This window comes from Aulonocara sp. 'chitande type north' Nkhata Bay, linkage group LG20 (assembly GCF_057382095.1).
Source record: "Aulonocara sp. 'chitande type north' Nkhata Bay isolate Kocher_YH1m ecotype deep benthic linkage group LG20, A_spYH_male_GT1.1, whole genome shotgun sequence".
In the NCBI taxonomy this organism is placed as follows: domain Eukaryota; kingdom Metazoa; phylum Chordata; class Actinopteri; order Cichliformes; family Cichlidae; genus Aulonocara; species Aulonocara sp. 'chitande type north' Nkhata Bay.
In genome coordinates this window covers 13,364,491-13,382,340 of record NC_141363.1, presented here as the reverse complement: position 1 = coordinate 13,382,340, position 17,850 = coordinate 13,364,491, and the positions used below count along the sequence as shown (strand labels likewise).

The 17,850-nt window shown below is 40.2% G+C and overlaps 1 protein-coding gene across 2 annotated transcripts in view; it reads right to left on the bottom strand.

Annotated features, from left to right (window-relative positions):
* The window catches only part of LOC147305288 (plexin-A1-like), a 317,652-nt gene that overhangs the window by 85,512 nt on the left and 214,290 nt on the right, over nt 1-17,850 (bottom strand). For both annotated transcript variants that reach the window (XM_086277276.1, XM_086277277.1), the window contains exons 11-12: nt 10,555-10,651; nt 3,050-3,273 (exon numbers count right to left, since the gene is read on the bottom strand). In XM_086277276.1, coding sequence (XP_086133402.1) covers nt 3,050-3,273; nt 10,555-10,651 — 321 coding nt within the window. The remainder of the gene's footprint in view (nt 1-3,049; nt 3,274-10,554; nt 10,652-17,850) is intronic.

Here is a 17,850-nt window from a genome sequence, read left to right as displayed (position 1 = left end):
GCAGAAAGCTTGTGTGAGTGAAGAGAAATAAAGACATCTGATATTGTCTCCCTCTCTTTCCTTATCACAGAAATAACAGCGAGATATAAAAGTTTCTACTTTTATATCTTGTTAGACATTCATTAGTCTGTTTCACACAACCTGGACCATTACCATAATATGAAAACACATCACTCACACACCCTCTCCTTCACATTTATGGCAACATAAAACAAACATGCTGTAAGCGTCCGCATTCACAAACAGGCTGACTCAAATACAGACGGAAGAATACATCCACACAGCACTAATGATGTCTGAACACACCAATTGTTACTATTAAAGTCAGACCGAGTTGTGAATGAATCATACTATAAAAACTGAAACGTTCCTCGAACTGAGACTTTAATAAGCCTCACGTCTCTGAAAACATATGCACATAGATAATGGATGATAATGAGTTAGGGGACAAAGATTTAACAACTGATATCAAGAAAGTGTCACCAGTTTCATTTGTACTTCATAGCCATTTGAGTTTCGCACAGAAAATTCATGACTTTTGTCAAAATTAAAAGATAAGACGCATATTAACCAGACCTCCTCAATACTACATGTAACGACAGCGGCATACAAAAAGCACCATAACTAAAAGACTGTTTAAAAAAAGAAAAAAATAGAAAAGCCAAACAAAGTTTTACGTGGCTCTCTCGCGCTCTCTCTTCCTGGAGTAGCGGTTTGATGTAATAGTGAGTAATAACACCATTTCTGTGCCAAGGGCAGGCGCAAGGTCCCATCATGTGTGCGTTTTAATAGCAACACATTAAAATGGAGCAGCTTTCATTCTGGGTTCAGGACACGTAGGGCTTTCGTGACCACAGGGGCTTCAACAAAGGGAGCTGACGCAACGGCCTATCAAAGTTTGCCGTGCCTTGGATCTCCACAGGTGACACGACTGTCTTCACGAGTTGACAAGATTATGCTCAAAGAAGCCGCGCTGCTTTTCTTCGCAGGCGATTTTAGAAACTGTATATCACTTGGAGGCAGTTTCGATCAGAAGACTTTCTTTTGGCTGTCGCTGGTTGCGGCTGGTTGGCATTGGAGGCTTCTCACCCTTTGTCTTTCCAGTGATGTCTCGTGCAGCACTGCATGTGCTTATCCTTACTTACTTTGAAGTCTCACATTTGCATCGGTGGAATCAGTGGACTTAATTATCTTCAGAGCAGAGTTACATTTCAGTTCAAACAGCAAGTGAAAGATAAAAGTTTTAGTAAATGTTTTTCGCCTACTGTACACCTCAGGAAATAACGTGAGAAAATACAGATCTCTCTGCTGCTGCTTTGACAAAAAGCATTATGACCATCAATGAGTCAAAAGTGTAGTTTCCACAGTTCCTCCCATCAGAAGCTTTTGTCTTTAATTCTATAACTTTATTTAAAAAAAAAGTGAAATAAGTACTTGTAATTCTAATGGATTGAAGATCATTAAAGACCGAGTGCGTTGCAAACAACACAAAATTCTGGATTTTTCCAATGCAAACTTGTTGTGTAACGTATACACACATCAAAAACGTTGTGGGTTTTTTTTTTTTTTCTGAATAATATCATCCCCAAGAAACACAGGGTGAAAAAATTAGTTTGAGGCAGGGACCCAACACTTTCTCACTCCCAAAGCGTAACATTTTACGCTAAGTGACAAACCGTTGATATGTTACACTTCTGGGCACCTGACACGTTCATATATTACGAAATCAGAAAAATCAGGAAACAGGAAACTGCTTGGAATGAATACAGAAGAGGATTAGGGCCACTGGAAATAAAAGTGGGAACGTCTTTTTTTTTTTCTTCTTTTACAGAATTCTGAGAAAAAAATCAGAGTTCTAGAAAAGAAGAAAAAAACTAGATGTCCCATAGTCCCATAACCCGGCGTGTGGCATAAGAACGTGGACGGTCACCTTTCGCGTTCCTCAGGAACGCCGCGGGACTTGACAAAATGTCACTGTATTACGCCTCGGGAGAGAGAACGTGCTGAGAGACCACATCTCAGGAAGTGGAGAGATCCTTTCAGAGACCCAGAGCGACGTCTACCTCTGTATCTAAACTAGTATTATTTTACTATTGCCATATCATTGTATATTTAGCACGGGAATGTCTTGAGCCACAGCACACCTGTAAATTGCAGCGGTCTGACTGGTCAGATCTGTTTATTCAGATCGGAAAAATCGGAAAAATCAAGCTTTTTTGAAAAAAAATAAACGCAGCAAATTTGTCCATTTAATCCAAAAACAGCTGCAAAAACAGGTGAGTTCAAAGATTATTTAAAAAACACAAACTTGCGTCCTTTTTAAGCTATAATGTATTATTTATATATTAGATTCATTAAAACACTGCTACACAATGAAAATTCAAAAATGAGGGCTAAATCATTTTATCACGCTTAAAATTCTCCTCAATTAAGGTGCTGTGATACGAGACCACAACTCAACCAGTTTAAAGAACTCACTTCTTTATTAAGGAAAAAAATCATCAGAGGTGGTTTCTATTAATTTCCAATGCAGCATCATTGTTAGTTAGTTATATTAAAAATGTTTCTGTTATTTGGAGCACACTCAGACTCATGTGAAAGGTCACCAAGCTCATTCCTGTCTTTCCATGAACCTGGAAACTTTTTCACATTAACTGTAGAAAATGTGACCAATGAGTCTGAGTGTGTTGCATTTTATTTCAGTTTTGATGCATTTGTGTGGGAGGGTGTCAAAAAAAAAAAGGCTGAATGTTTTTAATTATGTGTGTTACTCACACAGAGTGGATCAGACACCTGTAGAGTAATAGATGCCATTTACTCTCACATTCTACACTACAAAATGCTAAATGACCCAGTACTCCACAGTCAAGTACAAAGTGACAACTGTCAAAAAGCAGCTACACACAGAACAGCCGTACAAGCATCTGAAAGTATCCTAGCATGCTCTCTCACACATACACTATCTGTATATCTCAAAGCCGGTCATGTTCACAGTGGGTGGTACCAACTTTTAAGTGTGCAGCCTTAACAGGCAGACACACTTACTTACCTTGGTGATCTTGGGGTGGGTGCAGCGGCTGTTTCCAGATGTGGCGTGCATCCACCCTCCACCTTCTGCCAGCTGGAGGGGGAGGTGGGAATTGCCTCCTCCGGTGCACTCCTGCCTGAGGGAACACTTCCTGTCCTGAACACACCAACCGCACTCAAACCTGGGGTTGGCCTTCAGGCACATACCACAGCTGTCCCGCAATGCCCTGCACTTGTACAGGTGAGCTGGTGGAGAGACAGAAACATATGCAATAGGATTTGAGCTGTAATCAAACATTATTGTAAAGCAGTTGCTGTGAAGGATAAAATTATGGTCAAAGGGGTGAACAACAGTCATAATAATGGCTACCTTTGCTTGGTAGGAATTAATTTATGGCTATGGCATGTAAAGGTTTACACAAATGGCATGCTAGTCACCCCGTTTCCAAAATCAGTGTGAAAATGATGTTCTGTTGTCATTTTTGCTCATGTGTTTGAGATCATTATCCTGTTGCATGACCTACTTTAGGTAAGTGTAACTGTCAGACAGATGGCTTAACATCTGACACGAGAATACTGTGAACAGAGGGTTTATGGTCAACTCAGCAGCTGCAAGGTGCCCAGGTTCTGTGGCTGCAGAACACCACCGAGCTTGACAGAGGGTATGAGCTGTTTGTGCTGATGTGCTGTGTTTGAGTATTCAGGCCAAATATCTCCACTTTGCTCTCGCCTGTCCAATGGACGTTGTTCTAAAAGGCCTTTGGCTTTTTCAAATGCAATTTTGCAAAGTTAAGCCATGGTGACATGGTCTTTATCTTGGAAACCCTCCAGAAAAGCTAGACTTTTAGTTCTTTTTCTAATTGTGCTGTCTTGGATATTAAAATCTAAATTCTAAGGCCTGTATAGTCTGAGATTTTTATTTTTTTTAGTTTCTCTGAGCTGTGCACTGCATGGGAGGTGGATTTCGGATTTTGGACATTTTTCTTGGATGTTTACAATGTTTGATGAATGAACGCATAACCCTTTTCAGACTGCAGCAACAATTGCTTCTTTCAGATGATTGCTGATGGTAACGCACACCACAATGCTCCAGACCAGCAAACTGCCAAAACTCCTTTTTATTTTTAACATACAGTTGCTTGTGTTATGACCCAGGTCATTGGTGCTGTGTGGTGCTGTTACTGGAAGAGGGAATGAGGCCAGCTACAAATTGGGACCTGACTGGGCCGGCAGCCTCTCCTACTACTTCCTGTTTCCAGTGAGCTGCGCGTTTGGGGCCCTTGTGGCGTGTGACAGAGCTGAGCTGCAGTAAAAACAGTTTAGAGAGTCGTATCTGGACATGGTAGCTGTAGGGGTGGGAAGCCGTTTCTTTTACAACCTTCTACCCGAAACTTTTGAATCAACCCGAATCGGGTTGATTCACTATAGGCAAGTTAGTTCTGATTCATTTCCAGTGTATTTTGTTTGTTGTTTTGGCCATGCCCACCCTGATGCTCGCTACCTGTCAAGTTAATAAAATGACTAGTCATTGTAAAGCTGTGGCTGTGTGATTTACTACTTTTTATTATTTTTCTTGTGTTGCACTCCAGCCCCCCCCCCCCCCCAAGGCCGGTGTGTAACACTTGTGATTTGCACCATGTGGCTAAAAAAAACAAAAAACATTGACTAACAATTTTAGCTTGTTTAAATTAATAGAAAAATATCTTTTAGCGCCAAGCTAGCTCACAGCCCGATTTACAGGCTTTTATGCTAGGCTAAGCTAACTAACCACTGCCAAATTTTTCATTTAGCAAAGGCAGTCTTTACCTAATTTTTTAATTTAAGGAGAAAGCACTCCAGCAGACTTCCAAAAACAATAAATAAATGCTTCGTTTATGTATTCCAGGACCCTACATTTATCTTATTGAGCAGGCTATCTGTCATGTTTCAAATTTTGAGAAACGTTATATTCAGCATGATGTTCATGAAATATTTGATGAACAGAAAGTTTTTTAAGTTGTTCATTTGAAAGAAAGCAGCAGTGGCAAGAAAAAAAAAAGCAATCAGGAGTTTCTGTGTAGGAGGAAGAGAAAGAGCAAAGGAACAGCATAAATGAATGTTAATCACCCACACAACACCTAAAACCTTCAGTAGGTGATTATTACCACTCCGAGGCTGTGCCGATGAGAAAATAACTATTTCCGCAGATAAATGGAGGGAAAAAAATTAACAAGCCACCAAGAGGGATATCACAGAAATTAATTCAACAGGTAATGTCTTCAAACGCCAATAGGGAATTGATAATTTGTTGTGTTAAAAAAAACAACACCACATTCCTCCCCAAACTCTGCAGAGTGGGGAAAAAAGTCATTAAAAGTAAAACTGAATAAATAAATAGATAAATAAATAAATTAAAACCTCAAACACCTAAGAAGTTGGAGGAGAGGGAGATGAAAGGAAGCAGGGAGGAGGATAAATTTTAGCTGTGCTTGTTAACAAAACAGCAACAAGGATTGTTATGAATTTAAAGATGGTGTGGGGCCCCGCGAGGCCGAGAGAATCAGAGAGAACACAGCGAGCCAAAAAAGGGAGAGGAAATGAGAGACAGAGAGAGACCTTATTCAGCAGAGAGTGTGAGAGTCCATGCAAACAAGACAGCTGAACGTACCAGAAATGTTTTTTTGGTTTTCTTTTACTTCTGTTTTGTCATCTGCTTATCAGCATCATAATTATCTCAGTCGCTGCAACATTGTCAAAACCTGCCGGCAGGTTTGTTTGCCGTCACACCAGTTAAACAGATGAAGTGGAAAAACAGAGATGGGGGGGAGCACGAGAACATGTAACAAGCTCTTCCCGCCTTCTACTCTCTGTCAGACAGACAGCAGCCGGACTTCAAAGCGAGCCTCTTCCGTATCCATCTGCCCGCCTCGGCCCTCGGCTCGGCCTAATCTGATTAGCTACGGCTCGTCTTAAAAGTAGCGCGACGCTAATTAATCTGAACCAAATGAATGATTTAATTAACATTAACATCTCCACTTTACACCGGGGCAAATCTGGGCCGACGCCGAGCGGCTCTGCCTCAGACGAATGACACGGCTCTGATTCAGGAAGAGGGAGACGGGGATGGAACTGGGAGGGATTATTAGAGGATGGAGAGAAGAAGAAGGGAAAAAAAGGAGGAGAACGCCTTTATGAAGACTGTATGAATGAGGACGGATTTAGAAAGCACGCTTTTAAGAAGCGTGCTGATGTTTGTGTTGTGTTTGAAGAGCAAACCGCTACCTTTGGATGCCTGCCTGCACGGATTCTCGCCAGGCACCACCACCTCGAAGTCGCAACAACAGGAACATTTGTGTCGAGTTCACACTGACATATACACCGCGTCGCAGATCCTTGGATTTCACACTCTCGGAGAAAAATGCCACTCCGTGTTATGCAAAGTACTCGCTGTGGCACACAGTCCCTGGGGCCCGATTCACAAGAGTTACCTGGATAATGTTTGCCATATCGTCAAAGCTGAATAATTGGATGTCAGAAACCCTATTATGAGTTTTATTCCAGGTTAAACCTGTAGAAACTTGTTAAAAAAAAAAGAGAAAAAATGTGCTATGTTCATAATTTGCAAAAATGACCCCCTCCCCCCTCCAAATTCTTCACAGCTTACACCTGTGAAGTGTTTATTTTCAAAGAATCAACCATGAGCTGTGAGGAAATGTGGGAATTAAAGCTAATAATGGATTATGTAACAAAAGCAGAGATTCTAACCCTTAAATAGTAAAAGCAATGTTACATTTCAGTCCTTTCTATAATTGTATATATTTCCCACCACTCTAGTTGATTTCAAACTTGTGTATTTCTTCCTCTTGCTGTGGCGTTGTGGATCATGCTTTTTGCACTATAGACCTCAGTTGAAAACTGTAAACCAGGGCTAAAAAAAGCACCAGCTCCCTGCAGCACTCTAAGAAGTTATATTACATTATATTAATCATCTTTAAAAGTTTGTCTTTTGACTGACAGAAAACAGAATTTAGCCTTCGAGAAATGGACTTTTTGCTAACTGCATTAGGGATCTCCATCCGGCTACTTGCCCGCTGGCCTTGTTACCCACTGAATTTAACCGCACACGCTGGTTTATGTGAAGCTGGACTTCTTCATTGTCATCCACTGCTGAATGATGCAGTGAAAGGAAACACACAAGCAGATTTGATTTAAGACAACAGAAACACTGTGTACCAAAGAACCTGCAAGTATTTTAATCTCTCCACAGTTTATTACCGAGGCCTTTCAAATCCAAACAGCAACAGCTGCCTAGAAAAAAAAAATGGAATAAAACAATATTTCTAAGAGAGGATCTGTCATACTAATTTCCAGCATCATCTTTTTACTGTGGGTGGCTGAGGCTGGCTCAGGAGGAAGAGTAGGGCATCTAATCAGGAGGTTAGTGGTTTGTTCCCTGGCAGCTCCAGTCTGCATGCCAAAGTATCCTTGGGGTAAAAAAGTGCTTGTGTGAATGAGAGACGCTGTGTAAAGCTGTTAAGCAGAGTTGAAAAATAATAACCAGTCCATTTACTCTTAGACTCAACTAGAGTTGCTTTGCATGAGGCACAGTTCTAATTATCTTTGTGTTACAGTGAGCTTTACCAGAGCCCCTCAACTCATGCTCATGTAAAGCCAACCGGCTTTAAATCCACGTGAGCATCTACCAGTGTAAGCATATGCTGTACTAACACATCTGAAACAATTAGAACATGGTGAAGTTCATTGTTTTGTAATTTAATTCAAAAAGTAAAAAAAAAACAAAAAAACCCCCACTAAATTCTGTAGTCTACTTTATAACTAATCAAATTCAGGCTTGTGACAATCAGAAATCCTGTAGCTTCAATTATCACAGTATATGTTATACGAATAATTCCCAAGATCAATCAATATGGGGCAGGGATAGCTCAGTAGGTAGTGTGGTCGCCCTATGATCGGAAAGTCGAGGGTTTGAATCCACTAAACGGCTACCCTGATGTACCCCTGAGCAAGGTACTGTCCCTACACACTGCCCCCCAGGCGCCTGATTGGTGGCTGCTCACTTCTTCAGTGAATGGGTTAGATGCAGAGAGAGTATTTTCCCCACTGGGATCAATAAAGTATGCATTATTATTAAAAAAGGCCTTACAACGATGTCCATCTCCTGAAAAGTATGTTTCTGTACTTGGTTGGAGCCTCAGTGCACTCCTACCTTCTTCTAAGTTCTTGAATAGACTTTATTGGAAAGAAGGCTGCAGCCCTCCCTGTTGCTTCAATACCTTGCTTGGATCACATCACACTTTTCACTTCCAGTAAACTTCATATTAATATACAAATATTCATATTAATATACAAATGCACTAGTATATGACAGAAACAACAAAAAGCATACCAGATCCATTTTAGCATCTATGCAATTATATAATTGTGGCTTAAAAACATTTACAATACATTAAGAGTCAAATGTCAGGCAGCACACGCAATCAAATATTTCACCTATAACCTTCCCAAAATCATGCAACTCCAGCGGTGAATACCCAAAGGTAACAGGTAACACAAACACAAAACTTTGATAGTTTGACAAATCTTAAATACACACAAACATGCTAACACTGTGGCCTTGCACAAACACAGAACCATCAGAGTTTTGTGTTACCTGTTACCTATTCAATGCTGGATTTACTATCAGCCTTTAGGATACATATATTACTGTAAATTCCTAAAAAAAACTCATGTCCAATGCTTAAAAATGTCAAAAACTTGTGTAAAACTAAAAGTCATTAAGCAAATAATCTGAATTTATACCCAAAATTTGAGCCGGCACAGCGAAGTAAAAAAGAAATTAATCAAGCATAGTGTTCAACAACTAAAACTAAATTTTTCATTCAGGAATGGAAGTAAAAAACTGTAATTTGGCATCGCAATTAAAAAATAATAATAATGTGCTTTACTATTTTACAATTTTTTTCCCCGCTTTGTTGTAAAACGGTGAAATTTGAAAATCCATGGATAACAACAGTAATTATATTTTAGCATTCAAAATGTAATTTCAGTTAAAGAGTGTGCTCATACTGGTGGATTAACCACGATACAAACATAACAAATTATTTTGGTGATTACCAGTACAGTTAATTTAGGTCAGATTTGGCATAAACATACATCGGTTAATACTATATGGTCCAAACTCCTACTGTGTTTGAGACCTCATCTTAATTTTATTGCTGTAGTGACTGTTAGTGGTAGCAAATGTCATTATTACATTGTTTCTTCAGAATATGGATGTCTCAACAATCTTTATTATTTGATGGAGTAGCTCATTGCTCAAAGAGCAGCACCTGCAGATTCTCTGATAAATGTGGGTCTGTATTGCTTCCTTGACACTCTTCACAGTTAAAAAGTCATTAAATCTACAGTTAAAAATTACAGCAATGACTCCATCAAGCTGATTGGATAAAAATGCGATCATTTAGTTCATCGCGACAGCTACAATATTGCGCCGCACGTGCCAAACGCAGCAGGTTTAATCCCCGAGGAGGATGTCTCGGCACAGGCGGAAAACCTTAAAAGAGGAAATTTTAAACAAAAAAAACACGGCACAGGCAGGAGAATTAGGTCGTGACCAATATGCAGCTAATTTCCGAGCCATCTGAAAGTGAATGGCACGTCTAACATCTGTCAAAAAGAGGTCAGATACAGCACAAAGGCTGCCAGATTAAAATGTGCAAGGGTGTCAGTTTTTTAAGAGCGAAAACAAAACGCGAGACAGAAAGCAGCAGAGAGGGTTCGTTCATCTGAGGCTGCACGTGCATCCGCAGCCAAAGACTGTATGACACACTTGAGAGCAAGACTTTTATTATCTTGTGTAATGGGACGTCTAAAATCATTAGCCTCTACCACCCAATATATTACACTTGATAAAGAATTTAGAATTGGTAATTGTTTTCCACTTCATGCACAAATAGCGATTAAAAATAATAAATCCCATCCCTCCATGTCGCTTTCTGTTTTTCTTTATCAATCCCTTTACTCACATCTACACCCCCACACCCACACCCCGCCATTACGTAGCGCATTTATCAACCTGTCATCCACCCATCGCTCTTCCTCTTCATCCTTTCTTCTGCCTATTGCGTTCTCCATTTGTTTATCTTCCTCTCTAACATCCATCCCTATTAATTTCTGCGTTGGGATGTTTGTTTGTTATCATCGCTATCCATCAATCACTCCCTCTGCCCCTCTTTTCTTCTTTTAAATCCCTAATTCGTGAACAGTGTTTTGCCAAACCACTGGTACACTTTCACCTTTCTCCCTGACGGTCTGTCAAAAATGAAATTGCAGATTTCTTACGGAGGAGGACAGCTGCGCACGCTTGTTGTTGCTTCGCAGAAAATCATTACAAGCCCTTAAACAAGCGGGGCCGATTCGTCTTCTTTTTTTTTTTCTTGCAGTAACAATGCTTACATGCTTCCCCAAGGGGAGATGACAATAAAGGAGGAGGCGTCAGAGAAGCACAGAGAAGAGAAAGCTCTCTACCTTGAATGTTGAACGGGTTGTCGATGACAAAGTTTCCATTCCACACCACAGACAGGTCAACCGGCAGGTCGCTGATGTCGCTGCCCTCGTAGTCGTACTGCAGGGAAGAGAAAAACAAGACCAGGAACGCGTGAGAAATTGTTCTTCTATAATGGATTGAATGCAAATTGCGAATTGTGTGGGATATAGTGTCATCTGCATAGTGATTCAGCCAGACTTGCTCGTTGCAGGCAGGGAAAGAGCGAAAGAACGCACGCGAGCGGAATTCCATATCCGCCAAAACAGACATGTTTCATGGATGCACGTAGAGAAAAACAAAAAACAGATGGGTTACAGTTGAACGGGCATGGAAGAATGCAGGCGGACGAGGGGAGGGAGAGAGGCGATGCGGAAAAGGAGAGGTGGTCAAAGACGGCAAGGCAGCCAGAAATCAAAGAGTGCTATGTGTGTGAGAGGACCTTATTCATTTACACATGAGCTAAGTGGTGGGATGAGGGTAAGCGAAAGATAAGATACGGAGCGGTGTAAAGTGAAATTGGCATTTCCAATTTGCTCACTGACACACTGGATTTGGTAGATGGAGCTCAGGCATGCTGTATGGGCAATGGGGCCTGAGACATGCGCACACACACACACACACACAAACTTGTGATACAAACTGAACTTTTCTCCACTACTGTGGAGTTGATCTGCTGTTGTTGTTCACATCTGCTGGACAAAGTTAATAAACTCCTTTTTCGTAAACCCCCCCCCCCCCAATTGGAATTGCGATTGCTGCCGGGATTACTCTTAGCATCTGTTTTATTCCAATTCAGGACCTCATACTTGCTGTGGGGAGGAGGTTGAAGGAAATAATAATGTGATACTTGAGTGTTTTAAAATAAGAATAAAAATGCTGTTTTGTCGCGAAGAGCAGGTTTTTTTGCTAGTGTCATTTTTAAACCTTCTTAATCCCCAAAATTCTCTCCATCAAGGAAACGCTTGTCCAGGCTTCGCTCTTGATCTTGATATCTAGTGTCCTTCTTCTCCATCTCTGGCCACAAGATTCCTTTTCTTCTGCTCACTTATAGACAGTTACTCCAGTTGTTCCGCTGTCTATGACTTCATCTACTTGGGGAAAGCTGCCAGAAGTCACTAGTCTTTTTCCAGATTTGGTTGTACAACCCACTATTCACATTTGTATCCCGAGGCTGACAGAACTGCAGAGTGAAAGCAATTAAAAGCTTATGGGGAACCAAACTAAATGCGAATGCGCCCTTGTTCTATGGCCACAACACTACATTGTACAATCAATGATACAAACTTCCCTAGTGTCCATTTAAGGCAGGCTAAAGACTGAATTTTGGGGTTATATGACTGCTTTACATTTACCTCTCAAAGACAATCTTTTATAAAGAGTAAGATCAATAACATACAAACATACTAACCTTTGAAATAAACAGATTTGCTTTGATAGAGTAGTCACAGCTTCAGTTATGCTTCTAATGAAAAAGATGAAATACATGGACAAGTTGAGGAAAAAGAAAAACACAAACACGGGGGAAAAAAAATCAAAGGGAACATTGTAAGCAGCCAGAGAAGAAAAAATGTGGGATTCCTGGATCTTTATTGAGACAATACGATGATGTGATGAACAATGAACCAATGAAACCACAGGATTCTGGGAGGTCAACAGCTCCAGAGAGGAGAGCTTCAACCAGAAGCACTTCTGTCACAAAGAAAAGGCTGACTGAACATATTCCCTTCCCACTAGTTCAATGTGACCCTGACGCACCATCCATGAAGTAGGCTGTTGACTTTATTAGTAACACTATTACATCCCACTGGTTGAAGGACTGTCTATGGAAACCCAATGAAACCACACGACCCACTCGCACACACATCCCCACACACTACCTTTCTTCTCTCTGCGGCGTGGCCCCCATTAAACTTTAAGAGTTTCGACTTGTCCGCCTTCCCCAAAACACTGGGCAGGCTTGTTCCCTTGTCAGTCTCTGCCCACCCCGCTGCCTGCCACATCATGCTTTATTCATGCTGTCACATGGTTTAAAATGCTGACACAAACCACATTGTGACACCGTGCCACCCAGTCACACTGAGCATCACCCACTGTCTAACTCGCTTCCTGGGGGACGCTCCGGAGTCCCAGAAAAATGGTAAGCTGATTTAACGCTGAAAAAATAAGACAGGAGGGGAGATGGAAGCCAGGGGAGAAGAGGAAACACAAAGAGACAGAAGCAGCAGAGGAGGAAGCTAAAACCACTTTAGAAATAAAGTCATTAAACAACAGGTATGCCAAGGGCCTGCAAAGCTGAAGTTCAAAAAATTTAGTAAATCAAAATGCGATTATGCACATTTTGCCATTTTAAAAACTGCAATTTAGCATTACTCACACACCCACACTGTAAAGCTAATGTCAATCCTGATATGATGTTTACACTATGAGGTTATCATGCTCAAATAAATAATGATATTTACTCGTTAGACACTGAAGATAAAGTAGAGCTGAATTTGATGGGACTGTCATCAGGTACACAGACACATGTGTTACAATGGAAAATAAGTGGACCAGTTATATTTTGGCCTGCTGATTGGACTAGATCGTTAATCAGGGGAGTTGTTAGGATTCATTGTTAGAGGAATGTAAATCAAATCAAATCAATGCTACGCTGGTCACAGCTTTTCTCTGTGGTTACGTGGCTTAACCTGACAAACTGCCACTGCGTCACGATACTACTGGGATCAAAGTTGGAACCAGTGATGTCAGTGGTTATGGGAGGGGCTACAACAGAAACTGATGCTTGTTCTATCCTTCATGATGTTCTTCCTGTAGAATACAAGCCGGGTGATGCATCAGCCTGTGTTAGCTATTTGCTGATATATCAGTAGCAACATTTATAATAGCCGATAAAATATATTTTTAAAAAGGACAGAAGAGATGTGAGAAACACCCTTCAACTTTGTTATGAATGTTGCATAGTTTATCCACCAGAGGGCACAATGCAACTTCCTTGGTGCTAACATGCATTTCATTTTCGAACACCACAAATGCAACAAGCAGCTGAGCTGGGCAGAAAGTAAATGAGTAATACAAGAAGACTCATGAATAATTGCACATATCAAATGTTAAAGGTAATCAATTTTTTAAAAAATGCCTCCATCAAAATATCAAATACTTAAATCACCAAATATCAATATCAGTTGTAATATACTACATCGCCTTGGCTCGTCTACAAAATTTATTGCCACATAATGTTTGATTGTCACTGTCTATATGCAGGCTGCCATCAAGGAAGAACTGGCAACCAACCTGCACCACAGTGAAAACCAGTAAAAAGAATAACTTAATAAGAAATTGGTTTTATAACCTAATAAACATGTTTTTCCTCAGATAAATCAAAATGCTTGATTAACAAAAAAAAAGAATGTCAGAAGTTAACCTGCCCTCCAAATGACTGTTTTTTACTTGTTGGCAAAACATCACATTAATTTGATCATAATTCTTACAAAAATAAATCAAAACCACATTCTTGGCTTCACGAGGAATGATTGTTGTCTTTTGTTCTCGTGATTATCAAGTTCTCCTGAATTCAATCATTCTTTTGTGTCTTTGCCATGCTGCTCTGAAGAACTTCTTCATTCTTCAGTCTAATTTAAACACCGAGTGCAGCGATACACAAACAAGTAGCCAGCATTTTTTTTTGTTGTTGTTATTTTCTAAATGCCAAAGAAAATGACTTCAGACTGAAAAGTTTTCTCTTACTTAATAGAAATGTACACAGTCAGATTATTTAAGTAACATGAGATAAGGTTTAAGCATGTAGCTGACTCTTCCATCTCAGATTGGTGGTACTGCTGCTGCCAGAAACACTGGTGTACTGGTGGAACCCCATATGTGAAAGTTGCTCTTTCCCTACTGAGAGGCCCCTCTGCTGGCCTACTGTCCCGCCTTTCCTCCCCTGAGTGCACAGAGCTGCTGGAGATGAGTAATCAGACTCATTACTAAAGCCTCTGGCCAGCTCCTTCATGTCACTGCATGTAATTAATCTACCTGAGACAACTCTCAGTGTAGGTCCCCCTAGGGAGGAGAGCAGAGGAGAGGAGGAAAAAAGAGGATGTGGTAGATGAAAGTTAGGTGGATGGAGAGAAGCTAAAGAGCAGATAAGGGGAAAGTGAGAGGAGTGGTATTAGCAACGGAGAGCAGGGATTAACAAGGACACAAGGGCAGCAATGTAGAGGCAAAGAATAAAGAGAGGAAAGGCGATGAGAGTCAGTATGGGTTGACAAGTAGAGGAAAAGAAGAACAGGTGGGGGAGTAAGAGGGAGAGAACAGGGGCAAAAAGAAAAAAATTAGTAGAGGACAGTGGTAGGAAGAGAAGTTTAACCATGGAGGAGATAAGGGACAAGAGAGGCATAGAGAAGAGGATGGGCGATGAGAGGGGACAAGGGAGGGAGGGGAGGTGACAAGAGGAGAAAAAAGAAGAGGGAAGGGGAGGAGGTGTAAAAAGTACAAGGTGAGCACAAAGCCGTCCCTGGCCTCATTACAGTAACACACCAGCCTGGCTCAGGTTCATTCGTTATCTGCTTCTGCACTCATTTATTCTCTTGCTACATGAATCGTCTCCATGGATTGCATGTCTCTATGGATTGTATGAATAGATATGGGCTGTGTGTGTGTGTGTGTGTGTGTGTGTGTGTGTGTGTGCATGAGAGAGAGAGGGAGACCAAGGGAGCATGCGAGCGTCTGAGGAACCGAAAAGTGCCGATGTTAACGAAACAGAGCAGCTGGCTGGAGAGAGGGGCAGAGCTAGAAAAAGCAAGACATGCACACATTTATGTGTGTGTGTCTGTGTCCATGTGCAGGTCACACTCATGTAATTAGTCATGTTGAAGGATACCTGAGTATGTGTTAAAAATATACTACTAGTGCACACACACACACAGACACATATACACTCAGCAAGTCCTCCTTTACAGTTCTACCCAATTTAATACGGGATTATCAAATAATAATAAACTGCATATGTTTAATTTTGGCTTTTGCACTGAAGAAAATAGATACCGCATCCCCTTTAATGGATGATACAACTAATTTCCCCAGTATTAAGATCACAGAGAACGTATGGTATACAGGCTACTGTAAACACTGTGTGCATGGAAGTGCAGTTAATTAGCGTCAGCAAACACGTTTTATCACAAATGTAATGGTGACCTAATTACATGCAGAACAAGAACAAAGTAAATGTAGGCTACTTAAGAGAGAGAGAATACACAGGAACAACAGTTATACCCAGCAACCTGACAAAGAGCGAAGCAGAAAAAACAGACTAAATAATCACTAAAGGAAGATGGATAATAAGGCACAGGAGAACTCAGTCAAGACCATAATGAGGGTGGGGAAAGGAACTAAGCAGGTATGTAAAAGCAAAGAGAGCCACCTTCAAAATAAAACAGGAAGAAACTGAATGACAAAGTCATTTTAGACAAACCGTTGAATGCAGATAGTGAGATCACAGAAGGCACTGAGAAAAAGTAACCAAAACAGTAACTCAAAGGGAGAAAAAAGCTAAGGATTATAACAGAAACTAGGGATAATATCTTAGACCTTGAAAGTGAAGACTGCTCATCACTGCCTTTGTCCACTTTTAAGGCTCTGGCTGTCGGGCTACCCATGTCCATGTTGTGGTAATGTTCTTTCTGGCTCAAAATTACTTTAAATCATTCATGAGATATTTTTAAGATACGTTTGACAGATTAACGGCCAACAAGTCATTTACAAAAGGTTAAATATGGCCAACAGTTTTTTGGCAATTACTGAAAATCACTTCATGGCACAACTATTGGTTTAACATCATGCTGGGTTCTTTGCTAGCTTTGTGTTAGCATGCTACCTGTGCAGATGCTTGCTAATAGTTGCTGTTGTGATAGCAGGATAACGTGGTCCTTTCTGTCATTGAGCCAGTTTGCACTTTTTTTTCATAGTTTGCTTGTTTTTTCATGCAATAAAAAAAACAAAACAACAACAGCAACATCTAAATAGCCACTCCCAAAACGTTTAACACCCCTCCACCATTGTTGTCCTCCCTCCACATAAACTGAAATCAGCTTGTTGTAGCCCAAGTGTGCAGGAAGGAAAAGACACTTTTGATGTTTTTGGTTTCTTCCGACCCACTTGCCTTGTAGGTAACTGTCTTGCAAGTAACGACATAATTGTAACTAAAGTGTGATTACTGAACAAAACGGGTATATGTGTGTATGTTCATATATATGTGTGTGTGTGTGTGTGTGTGTGTGCGCATATATATATGAGGTACTGTATATATATTGAGGTTAAAATAGCTATTACCAATATAAAATCAAGTTTGTATCCGTACAGTGAATTGTTTAGTTGTCATCTTTATTTAAAAAGTATTTCTCCTCAAAACACAAGACATTGTGCATTTTTTCTTTATCAAGGTGTTTTTATGTAGCCAAACTAAGCTTTTTAGGCATACTCGGGCAACAAACAATATGTTGTTTAATTTATTTTGTAGCAACATAATAAGTGGGAGGAACTGCCAACTAGATGAATATTTTCACTGCTTGGAACATTACCTTTTACAATAAAAACAATATTACTGAGCACAGAATCATAGTAATGCCCTGCTGACAACTGTTATAGCCTGGAGTTTACAATAGTTATTGTAGGATCCTGAGGGGTGCATATCAAGGAGGTTTGTGGAGGTTGAGTAGCCAGTCCCATGGAGCTGTGTTTTTCAGTTAAACTGCACCGTTTGTTTAATGACACAGTGCTTTACTCTTAGTTAAGCGTGGACAATTGGGTGTTTTAATGTTAGATTATTTTACCTGTGACAATATGGGTGCAGTAGGTTTACAGATTGTTGGTTTACTCATTACTGAAGTGGGGGTTTTACACAAAGCCCTGCCATCTTACTGAACTTTGTCTAGTGTAACTCTCCTCTTTATTGTTTTCATTCAAGTTGAAAGTCAGAAGTGATCCAATTTGTTTTTCACTGCATCCAGCACAATAACTTGAGCTGCAACTGCCAATTATGGATCTCACTTAAAGTTATGTGAAAATTAAGAAGTAGGTGTTTGTTAAATTTGAAACTTTTGTAAGTGAAGTAGATCTAACTCCAAAAAAATAATCAGAAAAAGATTAAAAATAAAACTTTACTTGCATTTCTTTTTACTGAACCCCTCCAAAGTGGTTTAAAATAATATAGAGATCTAAATAACAATATATAATCTGCAAAAATGAACAAACTAAGTAAGCAGTAAGTTAATTACATACAA